General features: G+C 41.9%; 1 protein-coding gene across 8 annotated transcripts in view; it reads right to left on the bottom strand.

The window, feature by feature from the left end:
• Nucleotides 1-16,159, bottom strand: part of rnf220b (ring finger protein 220b) — a 108,300-nt gene that overhangs the window by 28,440 nt on the left and 63,701 nt on the right. For 7 of the 8 annotated variants that reach the window (XM_088349184.1, XM_088349185.1, XM_088349192.1 and 4 more), the window contains exons 4-6: nucleotides 8,899-8,941; nucleotides 8,728-8,820; nucleotides 2,903-2,945 (exon numbers count right to left, since the gene is read on the bottom strand). In XM_088349184.1, coding sequence (XP_088205310.1) covers nucleotides 2,903-2,945; nucleotides 8,728-8,820; nucleotides 8,899-8,941 — 179 coding nt within the window. The remainder of the gene's footprint in view (nucleotides 1-2,902; nucleotides 2,946-8,727; nucleotides 8,821-8,898; nucleotides 8,942-16,159) is intronic. The other variant, XM_088349191.1, reaches the window with a different exon arrangement.

The raw sequence follows: 16,159 nt of genomic DNA, 5'->3' as shown, positions 1-16,159 counted from the left end.
TATAATTATGGGGGACTTTAACATTCATATGAACTCCCCACTCAGTTCACTCACTGTTGCGTTTCAGTCTATAATTGATGCATTTGGTTTTAATCAACTGGTTGATTTGCCAACCCATAAAGATGGAAACGCGCTCGACTTGGTTCTGACTCGAGGAGTTTCAACCTCAAACATGACGGTGCTATCGTGTACTACAGTTATCTCGGATCATTATTTAGTTACATTTGAGGTGCTAGCTAAATGTAGTACCAAAAAAACTGAAGGATTCACTGGACGCAATATAAGCACGGGCACAGTTTCTGAGCTCTCCGATATTCTTCCAGGAGCAGTTGCGTCCTTTCCTTCCTACATCGGCTCTATCGAACCACTCCTAAATAAATTCAATGCTACCCTGGCTAGTGCCCTGGATTCAGTAGCGCCCATTCGGCTTAAATCACGACCTAAAAGACGCACACCTTGGTTTAATGATGAAACTAAATCCCTTAAACGAGAATGCAGGAAATCTGAAAGAAAATGGCGCGCTACCAAGCTTGAAGTTTTCCATCAAATCTGGTGTGATAGTTTGTTGAAGTATAAAGCGGCCCTGGCCTCTGCAAAATCAGCCTACCTTTCGAAGGTGATTGCGTCACAAAAGAACAATTCCAAGGTCCTTTTCGACACTGTAGCATCGCTTACAAGGCAACAGACTATCCCAGATAGCTCCACTCATTCTGCCCACGACATAATGGTCTTCTTTAATAAGATCCAAAGCATACAGGAAGAAATTGCTAAAGACAGTATTAATTCAACACATGCTAAAGCACTCAAATTTATAGATGCACGTCATGGTGGCTGTCCAGGGAGTTTTAGTGAACTGTCACGCGATTATCTTAAACAGATGGTGAATACGGCCAAACCGACGACTTGCCAGTTCCACCCGCTTCCAGGTTCACTTATTAAAGGTCTCTTTGACGTTCTTGCACCTTCAGTTCTAAATATTTTAAACATATCACTCTCCTCAGGTGTAGTTCCAGCGGCTTTTAAGTCCGCCATCATTAAATCCACACTGAAACGACCCAACCTTGATCCAGAAAACTTATGTAATTATAGACCTGTGTCAAACCTACCGTTTCTTTCTAAAATACTTGAAAAAGTAGTGGCACAGCAGCTGAATGATTTCATGTCCGAGAACAATCTCTTTGAATCAATGCAATCAGGATTCAGGGCTAACCACTCTACTGAGACAGCTCTGATGAAGGTAACCAATGATCTCCTACGGGCAATGGACTCTGGCGCATCATCACTTTTGCTGCTGCTGGACCTTAGTGCTGCATTTGACACAGTGGACCATAATAACTTGCTAGAACGGTTGGAAAAATTGATTGGTCTCTCAGGAAACGTCCTCTATGGTTCAGATCCTACCTCTCAGATAGGACACACTGCGTTAAATATGGCGAATTGACATCTGAGCCATTTAGTGTTACTTGTGGTGTTCCGCAGGGTTCAGTGCTTGGCCCCCTTCTCTTCAGCATTTATATGCTTCCACTAGGTGATATTATTCGCAAGTATGATAACACTTTCCATTGCTACGCAGATGACACTCAACTCTATCTCCCGATGGAGGAATCTGCCACACTAAACTGTGGAAATTTGGAGGCCTGCCTCACTGAGTTAAAAGAGTGGATGTCACTCAATTTCCTGCGTCTTAACTCTGAAAAGACTGAAATGTTAGTTATTGGTCCATCTAAGTCCCGTGACTTATTCTCTAAAACTGCTGTGAACATTGACAATTGCCACATCACACAGAGCGATTCACTTAAAAATGTAGGTGTCATTTTGGACCCCAATCTGTTCTTTCAAACACATGTGAAGAAAATGACTAGAACCGCTTTCTTCCATCTCCGTAACATTGCTAAAATTCGTCCTATACTTTCTCAGTCGGATGCGGAAATCATAATTCATGCGTTTGTTACCTCCCGTCTCGATTACTGTAATGCACTACTTTCCGGTCTTCCGATGACCAGACTCAAGAGTCTTCAGCTGGTACAAAATGCCGCAGCGAGGCTTTTAACAAGGACAAAAAAGTACGATCACATCACCCCAATTTTGGCTAACCTGCATTGGCTCCCTGTTAGCCTAAGATGCGATTTTAAGGTTCTCCTATTACTATACAAAATCATACATGGACTTTCCCCCTCATATCTTTCAGATCTGATTTCCCCCTATGTCCCGGCCCGAAGCCTTCGTTCCGAGAGCGCCGGTCTCCTGGTGATCCCAAGAGCCAAGAAGTGTTCCGCTGGTTCGAGAGCGTTCTCCACCCGGGCACCGGTGTTGTGGAATGCTCTTCCCCCTGAGATCCGATCTGCAACCTCAGTGGAAATGTTTAAATCTAAGCTTAAAACTCACTTCTACTCTATAGCATACGGATAACCTAAACTTCTTATATGTAATAACTTGTGAAGCCCTTTGAGACTATTTGTGATTAAGGGCTATAGAAATAAAAATGACTTGACTTGACTTAATTATCTGCTTATGAGGTAGCACAGTAAAATATTTCACTTAACTTCATTTTCCAACATTTTCGACGGACGGTGTGCCATGGAACTTTTTTATAAATAACAGTGTACCTTGGTTCAAAAAGGGTTAAAAAACTGAGTTATACGATTAAAGTGTCTGTCCATGTTGTATATTTGGACTGGTGTAAAATGTCAGCTCTCTTGGATATTAAAAAAATGTTGTGCGAGTCATTAATCTTGGTGTGGTACACTAATTTACAAGGACATTTGAAAGTGGCTCTCCACACAAAAGGTTGCTGACCCCTGTTCTAGAGTAAGTGTGAGAAACATCCTTTCTCATGAAACTCCGGAAGAAGAGTCATGTGATACTTTTTCATAAAAATATATAAAATAAAGCATTGACATACCGTTTAGTCGTGTGTGTCTGTTGGCCCGCACTCGCAGAAACGTCTGTTTTAAAATAAACAAAAACAAAGACTAATTATTTCTAAAAATTACTAAAAAATATAATATTTTCTGTGACTTTTATACAATTCCCAAAATATTTTGTAGGTGTGAAGGTTGTCAGCAGTATCAAGTTCCTAGGGGTGCACATTACAAACAAACTCACCTGGTCCGTGAACACTGCATCACTGGTTAAGAGGGCACAGCAGCGCCTGTACTTCCTGCGGAGGATGAGGAGAGCCCACCTGCCCCGACCTTCCCTCATCGCATTCTACAGGGGCACCATAGAGAGTATCCTGACCAGCTGTATCTCTGTGTGGTGTGGAGGCTGCAGCGCTACCGACTGGGGTAGTGTGAGGAGGGTAACGAGGACAGCAGAGAAAATAATCGGGACTACACTTCCCTCCATTCAGGACATTGGCCAGAAGCGCTGCCTATCCCATGCTAAGAACATTATCGGGGACCCCTCTCACCCCCATCATGGACTGTTCACTCTGCTAGCCTCTGGGAAGAGGTACTGCAGTGTGCGGTGCAGGACCACCAGGTTCCGCAGTAGTCTAGTCCCCCTGGCCATTAGACTGTTAAATGGTCAATCTAACATATAGTTAACCTAAATCTAAACGGCTGCTAATCTGACTTTTTGCACTACTGGCAGTTCTTTATAGCTTGCCACTCCTTGCACATTTGCTCTCTGCACTATTGTACTTACAGCGTTATTGTTACAGTGCTAATGTTACTGTTTACCTGACTTGTTAACCTGACTGCCCATTTTGCACATCTGGTTAGCTACTCCTCTTGCACTATCGGCACTATGGTAAAATACTATACGTAGCCATAATACAATACAACTTTTACTTATATCTGTACATTCAAGGAAACTGTGCGGGTCAGATGTATCGACATTTCGTTCTGTATACACGTGTACTAGAATGACAATAAAGTAGATCTGAATCTGAATCTGAAATTAAATAGAAACTAAACACCCAGGATACAGCGCCCACGCCTGTTGATGTCTTCACTTTACAAGTTCGAATAAGATGATTTTTTTTAGCCTTTCTTTTCTTACCCACTATAGAATAGAATAGAATATACCTTTATTGTCATTCTTACAAAATGGGTTGAACATATTTTGACAACGAAATTGGGCATGGCACTCCAGGTTCACATATTTACAGTGAGGATAAAATAAAAAAAAGAAGATAAAGGAACAGAGAAGATAAGGTTATAAAACAAGGAGGTTTATAGTTATAATTTACACAAGAAATATGGGCATGTAGGATGTTACATACGGTTTGGTATCGTATTGTGCAATATGCTTTAGGTGCAAATATACCTAACATAGTGCAAAAAATAGACAACATTGTGCAATGTGAGCAGTCAACATTGTGCAAAGAAACATAGGCATGAATACCATTTTACGTCTGTATGAGGTAGTGTGTTTGCAAGAGTTTCAGTTTTTTGTGTGGTGTGTGTTAAGGGTGGTAATGGCTTTGGGGAAGAAACTGTCTCTGAGTCTGTTTGTTTTTGTTTAGTGTGACCTGTAGCGCTTGCCAGAAGGCAGCAGGTCAAAGAGGTGGTGGCCGGGGTGAGAAAAGTCCTTGATGTAGTTTTATGCTCTGCTGAGGTAGCGAGAGCAGGCAATGTCCTCTAGACTGGGACGAGAGCAACCAACGATTCTCTGGGCTGTGTTGATGACCCTCTGGAGCGTTTTCCTGTCTGCTGCTGTGCACCCAGCATACCACACTGTAATGCAGTATGTTAGAATGCTCTCCACTGTGGCTTTGTAAAAGGACACCTGCAGCTGCTGCTTTAGATGATTTTTCCTGAGCACTCTCAGGAAATGTAGTCGCTATACTTCACAAACAAAAATTGATTTCACAAGCCAACTACTTACTTCTGTTTCTAAGATACCTGTCTGCTATTGATCGACATTGTATAAAAAGCTGCTATCCTCCTGGTAGCAGCAACATGAAAATGTGATTGTCTGGACTACCTCCCACAATGCCGTTCTCTTCATTTGGTTTAGAATCTCATATGCTTTGTAAACACTTTGCAAGTTGGCGATACATTACCATGTTTTTCATATTATATTTGAAAAATATAATATGAATAGTGATGCTATTGTTAAAAGAAAAAGGATTCAAAGCTTGCAATGATCAAGAAATTCTAATCGCCGTGCTTGCTGAGTTGCATTACTGTAATCAATCGACGATCAGAACTATTATTAAGTGTAGGGAACCATTTAAAACTACTACGTTTCTAGAAGAAATTTTAAAGAGTTTTAAATTCAATCTGCCATCTCCTCCTTCGGTGCATCCACCCACTTCTCCATTGTAACAGTCACATCGAACAAAAGTAAATACGTTTTTTTGTGTTTACATGGATATTTTTTCATAAAGTTACTCAATCGTATGCACGTATTACATATAAGTAGAACTGACTATTTGTTCTTTTGTTATTTCAATGATTTTATACTGGGTATTGGGGTTGGTAGCTGATTCGAATAGGTTTCTATCCCCCGCTGTACAGCAATTTATTTGATCAATTCCCACCTCGGAAAAGATTCACGTCTTATCCTGAGGCTCAACCGTATTTATTTTGGACTGTTCCTCCTAGTGTCCATATCCAAGCTGATGTCCATCCATCCATTTTCTTCCACTTATCCCGGGTTGGGTCACTGGGGCAGCAACCTCAGGGAAGCGCAGACCTCCCTATCCCCAGCAACTTTATCCAGCTTGACCGTAAGGATCCAGAGGCGTTCCCAGGCCAGCCGAGAGACATAGTCTCTCCAGTGTGTCCTGGGTCGTCCTAGGGGCTCCTGCGGGTAGGACATGCCCGTAACACCTTGCAGGGAAGGCGTCCAGGAGGCACCCCTTATCAGATGCACAAGTCGGCTTGAATGGGGCCTCTCAATAAGGAGGAGCAGCGGCTCTACACCAATTCACTCCCAGATGACTGAGCTTTTCAGCCCATCTCTAAGGGAGAAAACGGCCACCCTCCAGAGGAAACTCATTTGAGGTGCTTATCTTTGAGATACTTTTCTTCCGGTCATGACCCTGTTCATGATCTGAGGTGAGGGCAGGATCGTGGATTGACTGGTAAATCGAAAGCTTTGACTTTCGGCTCAGCTCCTTCTTCACCACGACAGACCGGTATGACTGCAGACGCTGGACCGATCCATCGATCTCCCATTCCATCCTACCCTTACTCGTGAACAAGACCCCGAAATACTTAAAATCCTTCATCTAGGGCAGAATTTAATCATTAACCCGGTCAGAGCATGCCACCCGTTTCCGTCTGAGAACCATAATCTCAGACTTGGAGGTGATGCTTTTCATCCCGGCCACTTTGCACTTGGCTGTAAAATGCTCAAGTGAGAGCTGAAGATCACAGGTTGAGGAAGCCAACAACACCACATCATCTGCAAAAAGCAGAGATGCAATACTTAGGCTTCCAAACCGGACCCCTTCCCTGCCAAGGCTGCGCCTAGGAATTCTGTCCATAAACGTAATGATTAGAATTAGAGAGGAATGGCAACCCTGGCGGAGTCCAACCCCCGCCCGAAACAAATCGGACTAACTGCCGGCAATGCGGACCAAACTGTCATCGGGAATACAGGGAACACACAGCTCTGATAAGACTGTACAGTACCCAATAGTCCCATAGCACCACCCACAGGGTTCCCAGAGGAACATGATCAAATGCCTCCTCCAATTTCACAGAACACATATTGAGCGGATAGGCAAACCCTCAAGGACCCTGAAGAGGGTGTAGAGCTAGTACACTGTTCCACGACCCGGCCAAAAACCAAACCTTTTCCTCTTGGATCCGAGATTTGATTCTTGACGGACCCTGCCCCTCAGTACCCCCGAATAGACCTTACCAGGGAGGCTGCGAAGTGTGATTTCCTTGTAGTTGGATTACACCATCCGGTCCCCCTTTTTAAAATGGGCGACCGCCTCCAAACTTGCCAGTCCGAAGGTACTGTCTCCGATGTCCATGCAATGTTGCAGAGGCTTGTCAACAATGACATGACCACAACATCCATGAACTCTACGCAGATCTCATCAACTGCCGGGGCATCGCCACCGAGGAGCTTTTTACAACCTCAGTGACTTCAACCCCAGAGATTTGAGAGCCCACCTTCGAGTCCCCCTGGCTCTGCTTCCTCATAGGAAGGCGAGTTAGTGGAATTAAGGAGGTCTTGAAAGGATTCTACCACCGCTTTACAACGTCCCCCCCAAGGTAAGCAGCACCCCATCTTTACTATTAACAGTGTTCATGGCAGACACCGAATAGTGGACCAGAATTTCCTCAAAACCGTTCGGAAGTCTCCTTCCATGGCCCCAAACCCCTCCCACGGCAGAGTTTTTGCCTCTGCAACTGCCAAAACTGCATTCCGCTTGGCTGACCGATACCTGCCAACTGCTTCCAGAGCCCCACAGGCCAGGAGGGCCAGATAAGACTCCATCTTCAACTTGATGGCATCCCTTACCGCCGGTTACCACCAACAGGTCTTGTAGCTACAAGACAAGCCGTCATGGCAGGCACTGACCCCCTTTAGCCACAGCTTAAATCAGCCGCCTCTACGACGCAGGCATGGAACATGGTCCACTTTCACTATAAGTCCCCCGCCTCCCTCGTGACCTAGGGAGGGTTCTGCCGGAGGTGTGAATTGAAACTCTTTTTGACAGGAGATTCTTTTAGACGTTCGCAACAGACTCTCACAACACGAGTCTACCAGGACGGACCGGCATAGTCCCCCTTTCTCCCACCATCGGAACCAAATCACCACCAGGTGGTGATCAGTTGACAGCTAAAACTGGTTTTGTTTATTTCACAGAACAACATTTCTTAGTAGATGTGGATGCATCTTCCTCCAGAATCCATAAAGTTACACGTGGAGATCCCCAAGGTTCAATTCTAGTCAAGTCATGTTTATTTGTATAGCCCTCAACCACAAGGAGTCTCAAACGGCTGCACGGACCACAGATTATTGCAAACCACAGACTATCATTACACCATCCCCTGATCTAAAACCTACATGAGGGCAAGGAAAATTCTAGGCTCAGTACATTTTTAATTTCAATGTCACATTAATACGGTCTTAAAACCGCTGTATTGGCTACTTGAGTGTTTTAGGATCAATTTGAAGGTACTTTTACAAGTTTTTAAATATTTTAATGGTCTTGGGCATTCAGCCACTTTGGTCCTCACTAACGGAACAGTCTGCATATCAGGTCTGCGGGGACCCTTAATATTTTTAGTGGGAGGCTCAAGAGCCACTTTCTTAAAATGGCTTTTAATTGATTATTTTCCTTAGGTTTTGATCTGTTTCAATTCATATCCTTTACTGTATCATACTTTACTTTTTATTTTACATTTCCCTTATTGATCTGCAGGTGTTAATATTTTTATATTTTAGCCTTTCCTCATTTGGGGAGCCCACTCCGGTAGTGGTCAAAAGGCTAAAAATCCTGGGGCAATTCAGTGCCATTCTATTAGTGTGGATAAGCCTCCCTCAGGTCCCCTTCCTCACATGGTTAGTCTGTGCCTTTCCATCATCATGTTTTAGCTCTAATGCAATTTTTTTTTGTTTTTATTGTATTTTAAGGATTATGTGTGTCTGTGTATAAGGTGTTTTGGGTTGTTGGGTATGGACGGGGAATGTGATTTTATTGTCTTGTTGGACGCTTTATGCTTTTATACAGCACCTTCAGTGGCAATGTATTGCCTGAATAGTGCTTTACAAATACATTTTATTTGATTTATAACATTTTAATTTTACCTGATATCTGTCCGATTGGATGTCATCGGGCGTCTGATAGGGGTAATTTGGTGAATTTCCTGCGCGTTTGATGTGCAGAGAGAATGAAAGAGACTAAAAAAAAAACAAGTGAGACAAAGATCCTTTGATTTTATAAAAACAAGGATGATATTATCCAAACTCGTTTATTACCTTTGGCGTCATCACCAGGTGCTTGTGCTGGACCGAAGTCATGCTAGTGGGAAGAAAAACAAAATGGGATCAAGAACAAAAAACCTACAGTATGCTTTTATAGAGATAAACCGGCTCTAAAACCAGATTTAAGCGTAAAAAAAGGGTTCTAGCCATGGCAAGAGAGAGGAAAAGTAAATAACGCAGCACAGGAAATCCTTGGCTGCTTCCTGCCCAGTCTGGATGACATATTAAACCTTATCCCTGCCCTAAACAAAGTCCAACTCAAACTTTGATTTCAAAACCAAGGTTTTACCCTAAAAATGGGTCAACTACGGAAATAGTCAGTAGAACCTTACAGAGAGTCTCATCAGCTGCTCTCATTCAAAATCTTATTCTAACCCCCAAAAAAGTCCAACTAAAACCTTTATTGAAAAATCACATTGTAATCCTAAAGGAAGGCGTCCATACACGGCAGCAAAGAAGAGATCACCACAGCCCAAAAAAATCATCAGCTGTTCTCAACGCATTCTGAAGGACATTTTTCATCTTAACCACAAAGTCTAATCCTGACTCTAAAAAAACAAGCTTTACCCCAAAAAAGTCTAGCTAAGTATCTAAGGACTGTTGCCTTAGATCCCCAAACTTACAGAGAGTTATTAACACAGCCTAGAAAATCATGGGGTGTTCACTACCCAGTCTGGATGACATTTTCAATGTTATCCTGGTCCCAAAGAAGTCTAACATAAATCTTAACTGAAAAAACAGTAATACCATAAATTCTGAACTATAAGCCGCTACTTTTTCCCCAAACTTTCAACCCTGCGGCTTATTCAGTGATATTATTTATGTAATTTTTCTAACGGCCTGTAAAGTTGGCCGTTTTGGATGTACATCTCTCAGAATTCAGTCTAATGAAAATAAGTCGTTTTTATATTCCTAAATATAAAAACAATCTTTCTCACACTCACACATAAAGTAACGTTTCAATAATGAGTGTAATTACATGTTTTGTGCGTTTATCAATCTTATATTCTTTTATTGTGAAGTCGTGCTCATGTGTGTCCTGTTTTCACTGACGTATAATAAACCACGCCCACCGTTTTGGGCTTCCCTTTTTCAACCAACATGAAGCCTCGTGAGTACTTTGCAGCTGCTATCACGATGTAGTTTTTAACAATATATGTATTTTATCTGTGTAAATACAGCCACCAAAGAGTCTTAATAATGACTATCTTTGACAATTGGTGCCGAGACTTCCGGGTGTACAACGTTTTTTGCCGATGCAAAAGGATTCGGATGAAAAAATTGGTAGCACATGGGAGCACATGGTTAGCGACCGAGGTTAGCATCCTAATGCTTTGGAGTCAACTAAAAGCGGGCTACATTCGGACCAGACTGGTGTACTTGCTCAGGTAAAATACATTTATTAAAATATAAATTTGGAATAATTTTAAGATGAAGCCATTTTTACAATAAGATAAATTAAGCTTTTCCACAGAGGGCATGAAATAGTGTCGACAATAGCATCCAAGAAAATAAGTATCTTAATACGAAATTAGTTTGGGAAAAACTCAAACTAGATTAGTTTGTGACGAATCCAGATAGACTTTGTGAGAACGGAGCATCTAAGAAGATACAATTTATTTTAACACTCAAACCAAATTAGTTTGTGACGGTTCGGGTGCAAAAAAGGGCATCCAAGACAATACGAATATTGCGTTTCACACGAATGGTGCGCAACATAATGGGCCTATGGAATTCCCCAAAATATTTTTTTCCGGTCCAAATTTTTTTTTTGTTTTTCAATTGTAAAACGATAAATTCAGGAGTGAAAAGTTTAGAAAAATTATGTCTGAGTTATTTTAGATGCGTTAAATTAAGTTAATGCCATAGTAACACCAAGAAAAGATAAAATAATAACAAAAAATATAAAAATATTCCGATTTACAGTTCAAAATTGGAAAATTAAGGACTGTAAAGAGGAGGAAAAATCCAATTGAGCGAATTGGAATAGATTAATTTGAGATAAATGTATTTTTATACAAAATTATTGTAAAAGAGCAAATAAATACTTTCTTTTCGATGAATATGGAGGAAAAATTCATTGAGTGTAATACAAATAAGTAAAATGACTCGTTGTAGATCAATACACGTCATTTTCACATTAAATAGGTGAAACTAAAATAGTAGATTTAATTGGTTTGAAAAAAAAAAACCACCTAAATTTAAGTGAGATGGTTATACGTCAATTTCCCATTAATCTGTTATGTTGAGAATGAATTGTTGGCAAAGCAGGTAGGGAAGTTACAAATACAAAAAGATGAGAGTTAGTAGAAGAAAGTAAATCAGTAAGGAGAAGAAAAAGAAGCATACAAGGAAGAAATAAAGGGAAACGTTTATTAAATAAAAATAATTCGTTGAAAATTGGCTAAGTACGAAAAACAACACATTATATAGTGTTTTTGGAGTTCCTCATGGTCTTGAAAAGCACTATATGAATGCAGACCATTTATAATAGAATATAATATACCTTAACTGACATAGTTAAAAAATGGGTTAACATATTGTGACTGACAATGAAATTTGGCATGACACTCCATCTTCAAAGTGAGGTAAAGGAACAGAGAAGATGAGGTTACAGTTATAATTAATATAATATTTACACAAAAATATTTGCATGTAAGATGTTATATACAGTTAAGGTTTTTGTAATATGCATTTGGTGAAAAATAGTCATCGTCGTGCAAAAAAGTTGTCAGCATTGTGCAAAACATATAACAGTATTTTTATAGATAAGCTATAAAAATAAAAGAGAATTATTAAAAGGATGAATATCTAATTGAAGGCAAACAAACATAGACATAACATATTGTTTTGCTTTAGAATTAGAAGATACATACCACACAATACATAAAAATTGTATTATATAAAAAGATGCTGAGCACCGTTGGTAACAAATTAATCAAATACATTACAAAAATATCAACATTGACACCCTCTGCTCCATTATTGACCGTTCCCCGCCCCAAACGCTCTTTCAAGCCCGGATGACCTCACCGCTCACTACAATGCCTGCCTCACAAATATTCTAAATTATCTTGCCCCCCTGAAGACCAGGACTGCCTCATTCTCCACATCTGCCCCCTGGTTTACACCCGCTCTTAGGTCAATGAAATCAAAGCACCGCCAACTCGAGCAACTCTATAAGAAAACCGGCCTCACCATCCATAAGGACATGTACATTACCCATACTGCTAAATACAAGGACCAAATTGCACAAACCAAATCCAGCTACTACTCCTGCCTCATCCTTTCCAACGAGGTAAATTCAAGAACTCTCTTCTCTGTCATGAACAAAATCCTCCAGCCACCAAATTCTCTCCCCCTCCACCTGTACTCCACAACAACCTGCAACTCCATAATGGAGTACTTCAATCACAAAATCCTTAAGATTCATCACCAACTCCATCAAAACCTGTCTGCTCCCTCCCCTTCTGAATTTCCTTCTCCTTGTCACTTCTTCTCCAGTTTTGCTCCACCCACAACTTCTGAATTATCCAACCTCATACTCAAATCCAAGCCCACCACTTGCCAGCTCGATCCCCTCCCTTCATCCCTTGTTAAATCCTGCCTCCCTTCCCTGCTTCCTCTCATATCTGCCATTATCCACTCCTCACTCTCTTCTGGTATTGTCCCATCACTTTTCAAAACCGCTGCTGTTACCCCTACACTGAAAAAACATGGTGCTGACCCCAACAACTTTGACAACCTCCGCCCCATCTCCAACCTTCCATTTATTTCGAAAATCCTTGAAAAAACTGTTGCTGCTCAACTCCACTCCCACCTGTCCCTCCACTCTCTCTATGAACCCTTTCAGTCTGGTTTCCGCCCCCGCCACAGCACAGAGACTGCCCTAATCCGTATTGTAAATGATCTCCTCATAGCATCTGACTCCGGTTTAGTCTCCATCCTCATCCTCCTAGACTTGAGCGCCGCCTTCGACACAATCTCTCACCCTATCCTCCTCAATAGACTCTCCTCCATTGGTCTCACCCATACTCCCCTCAGTTGGTTCCATTCCTACCTCACTGGCCGCACTCAGTTTGTCCAGCTGAAATCCTTCACCTCAAAGCCCTCCCTAGTCACCACAGGTGTACCCCAGGGATCTGTCTTAGGTCCTCTTCTCTTCATCATCTACCTTTTGCCTCTTGGTCATATCCTCTGCAAATTTAATATCCACTTTCACTGCTTTGCTGATGACACCCAACTCTACCTCTCCTGCAAACCAAACTCCATACTCCCACCTCCCTCCCTCACCTCTTGCCTTTCCGAACTCAAAACATGGTTCACAACAAACTTTCTTAAATTAAATTCCAATAAAACTGAATTCTTCCTTCTTGGCACCAAATCCACTTTATCCAAAGTAAACAATTTCTCTCTCAACATCGACAGCTCCTTAGTGTCCCCCTCCCCCCAGGTCAAGAGTCTGGGTGTCATCCTGGACAGCATGCTTACCTTCCACTCACATATCAACACCATCACCCGCACTGCTTCTTCCACCTCCGCAATATTACCAGACTCCGCCCTTCCCTCACCCCCCGCACCACTGCTATTCTCGTCCACAGTCTTGTCACATCCCGCCTTGACTACTGCAATGCGCTCCTCTTCGGCCTTCCTCAAAAGTCCCTCCAAAAAATTCAGCTGGTTCAAAACGCCTCTGCTCGCATCATCACAAAAACATCTTCCCAGCAGCACAACACCCCCGTTCTCCAACAGCTACACTGGCTTCCTGTTCAACATCGCATCAGCTACAAACTGATCCTATATACATATATGGCCATTCACAACATGGCCCCTCCTTACCTGTCCGACCTTCTCCAGGTGCACGTCCCCACTCGCTCCCTTAGATCCTCGTCCTCCCTCCGACTGTCAGTGCCCCCTGCCCACCTGAGCACCATGGGAGCCAGAGCCTTCAGTCGCGCTGCTCCAAAGCTTTGGAACAATCTTCCTCCGGACCTCCAAAACTGCACACCTCTCTCCACTTTTAAGTCCCATCTAAAAACACACCTGTTCAGGACTGCCTACAACACATAGCTTCTCCGTTTCCTATGTTTTTATGATTTTATGTCTTGTTTTTATTTATTACTTTGCTTACAACTTTTATTAAATTGTACTTTTTTATTGTCTGTACAGTGTCCTTGGGTGGCCTGAAAGGCGCTTTTAAATAAAATGCATTATTATTATGATTATTATTACATTTTTCCACAATTGGGTCAGAATTAAACCTTATGGGGTTTAATCCAGCCATTCATTTGCAGTTCACCAAAAAAGAACAAGAAATGAGATGGCAAAGTATTACAATAATATAAATTCTACTACAAAAATACTATAGTAATACTATACAAACACTACACTATTTCGTTGCCACAATAAGAAATATTATAGACTACAGAAATATTACTAGGGAACTATCGTCAAAATACTACAAAGGAGGAAAGGTAAAGTTTGATTTTACAGAAAAGTGTTGCACTAACTGTGTTTTATAAGTTTTAGAAATTTGGTTCTTTTCTCATTTGGACCCAACAACCCCCCATGGCCCACCGAGGAGGAAATGGGAGATGGAACGATGAGGAAAGGTAGCACTAATAACGATGATGAAGATATTACATGGGATGAACAACGGTGAGTAATTTACCAATTTTGATTATATTAAAGGAGTATGTCAACACTAAGGGCGTTACAGGTGAGAACCAGAAAATGTATTGTGTTCATATGCGACCGGTATGAACCATTAACATGATAGGTATATCGCATCTCATCAGCTGCACCGCTTGTCCTCAGTGGGGTAGCGGGAGTGCTGGAGTCCATCCCAGCGATCATCGAACAGTGGATAGGGCACACCCTGAACTGGTTGCAAGCCAATTGCAGGGCATACAAAGATAAACATTTTACTCACGGACTTCCGGTGGCGCAATGAGGTAGACGGCAGCAAGGAAAGTAGCTCTGACAAAAATCACTAAAGAGTAATGTAATACTTGGAGAAAGACAGAAAAGGTATAAATTGTGACTCATATTAAAGACAAATTATTCAACAAAACATGGTCAAGAAGGGGAAACTTGTCGAGGAAAAGGGCGCTAAGGAGAAAAAGATCGAGGGAGCAGAAGGAATGGCATCGGTCGACGAGGGACGTGACTCGGCCATCCTCCACGAAATCCGTAAATTACGGCAAGAACACACTGAAGCAGCAAGGGATAGCAAGATTGCGATGACAAGACTGGAAAAGAGCATCGAAGAACTTCTGGAGCGCACTGTGTTGCTGGAGCGGAGGGTGGAAAGCATGGAGGAGCTACATGCTAACACGGAAGAGCGAACGTCAAAACTAGAGCAATTAACAGTCTCCTTGCTCCAACAAACCACCAAACTAGCAACAAAGTGTGAGGACTTGGAGTCGAGATCACGACGGAACAACATTAGGATACATGGGATTCCCGAGGGTGCCGAGAGAAAAGACACAATCGGCTTCATAACAAACTTTATTAAATCGAACATTCCGACAACCGAGCATATGGATGTGCGCATTGAGAGGGCACACCGCTCACTGGGGAACACGTTTCAAGGTAAAGCACTGCCACGGGCAATTATCGTACGTTTCACCGACTATGTAGTGAAAGAATCCGTCATGAAAGAAGCATGGAAGCAGAAGACAACGTACGAAGGCAAGACCGTTTACTTCAACCAAGATTACACCACAGAAATCCAAAAAAAGAGGAAACAAGTAAGGGACGTTATCAAAAAGTTAAAGGAAAAGAACGTAAAGGCACAATCACCATATCCCGCCCAGCTGAAGATGTTTTTGGACTCAGGAATAAGAACATTCTCTACACTGATGGAGGCAGCAACATTGCTAAAAGAAATGGGGATCGAAGTGGAAGAGGACAACACGGAGACACTGCAAAAGATGTTGTCAAAGAACATTTGGACCACAGTGACCGGAATCGAGAGGAAGACAAGGGAACACCCCCATCATAGAAGGTGACTTACAAGCTCCTATGGAGCAAAACGAAGCCATATTCGGATTTGGGGAGAAAGAGTAAGGACCATATATGCCCTTTCTATTATAAATTCAATAAGTTAGAAGTAAGTTAAATACCAAGTAAAATTGTTATCTTTGAATTAAAACAATGTATGTATATATATTGGCATAGAGCTACTTTAAAATATTTAGTTAGTTATAACTATGGACGACGGTACAAAAGTTGTTCACGCACTGAGTGCATA

Source organism: Urocampus carinirostris, chromosome 12 (genome assembly GCF_059441175.1).
Source record: "Urocampus carinirostris isolate Australia breed hairy pipefish chromosome 12, RoL_Ucar_1.0, whole genome shotgun sequence".
In the NCBI taxonomy this organism is placed as follows: Eukaryota; Metazoa; Chordata; class Actinopteri; order Syngnathiformes; family Syngnathidae; genus Urocampus; species Urocampus carinirostris.
The sequence above is the reverse complement of the archived record's forward strand: the minus strand, read 5'-3'. Positions and strand labels throughout refer to the sequence as shown.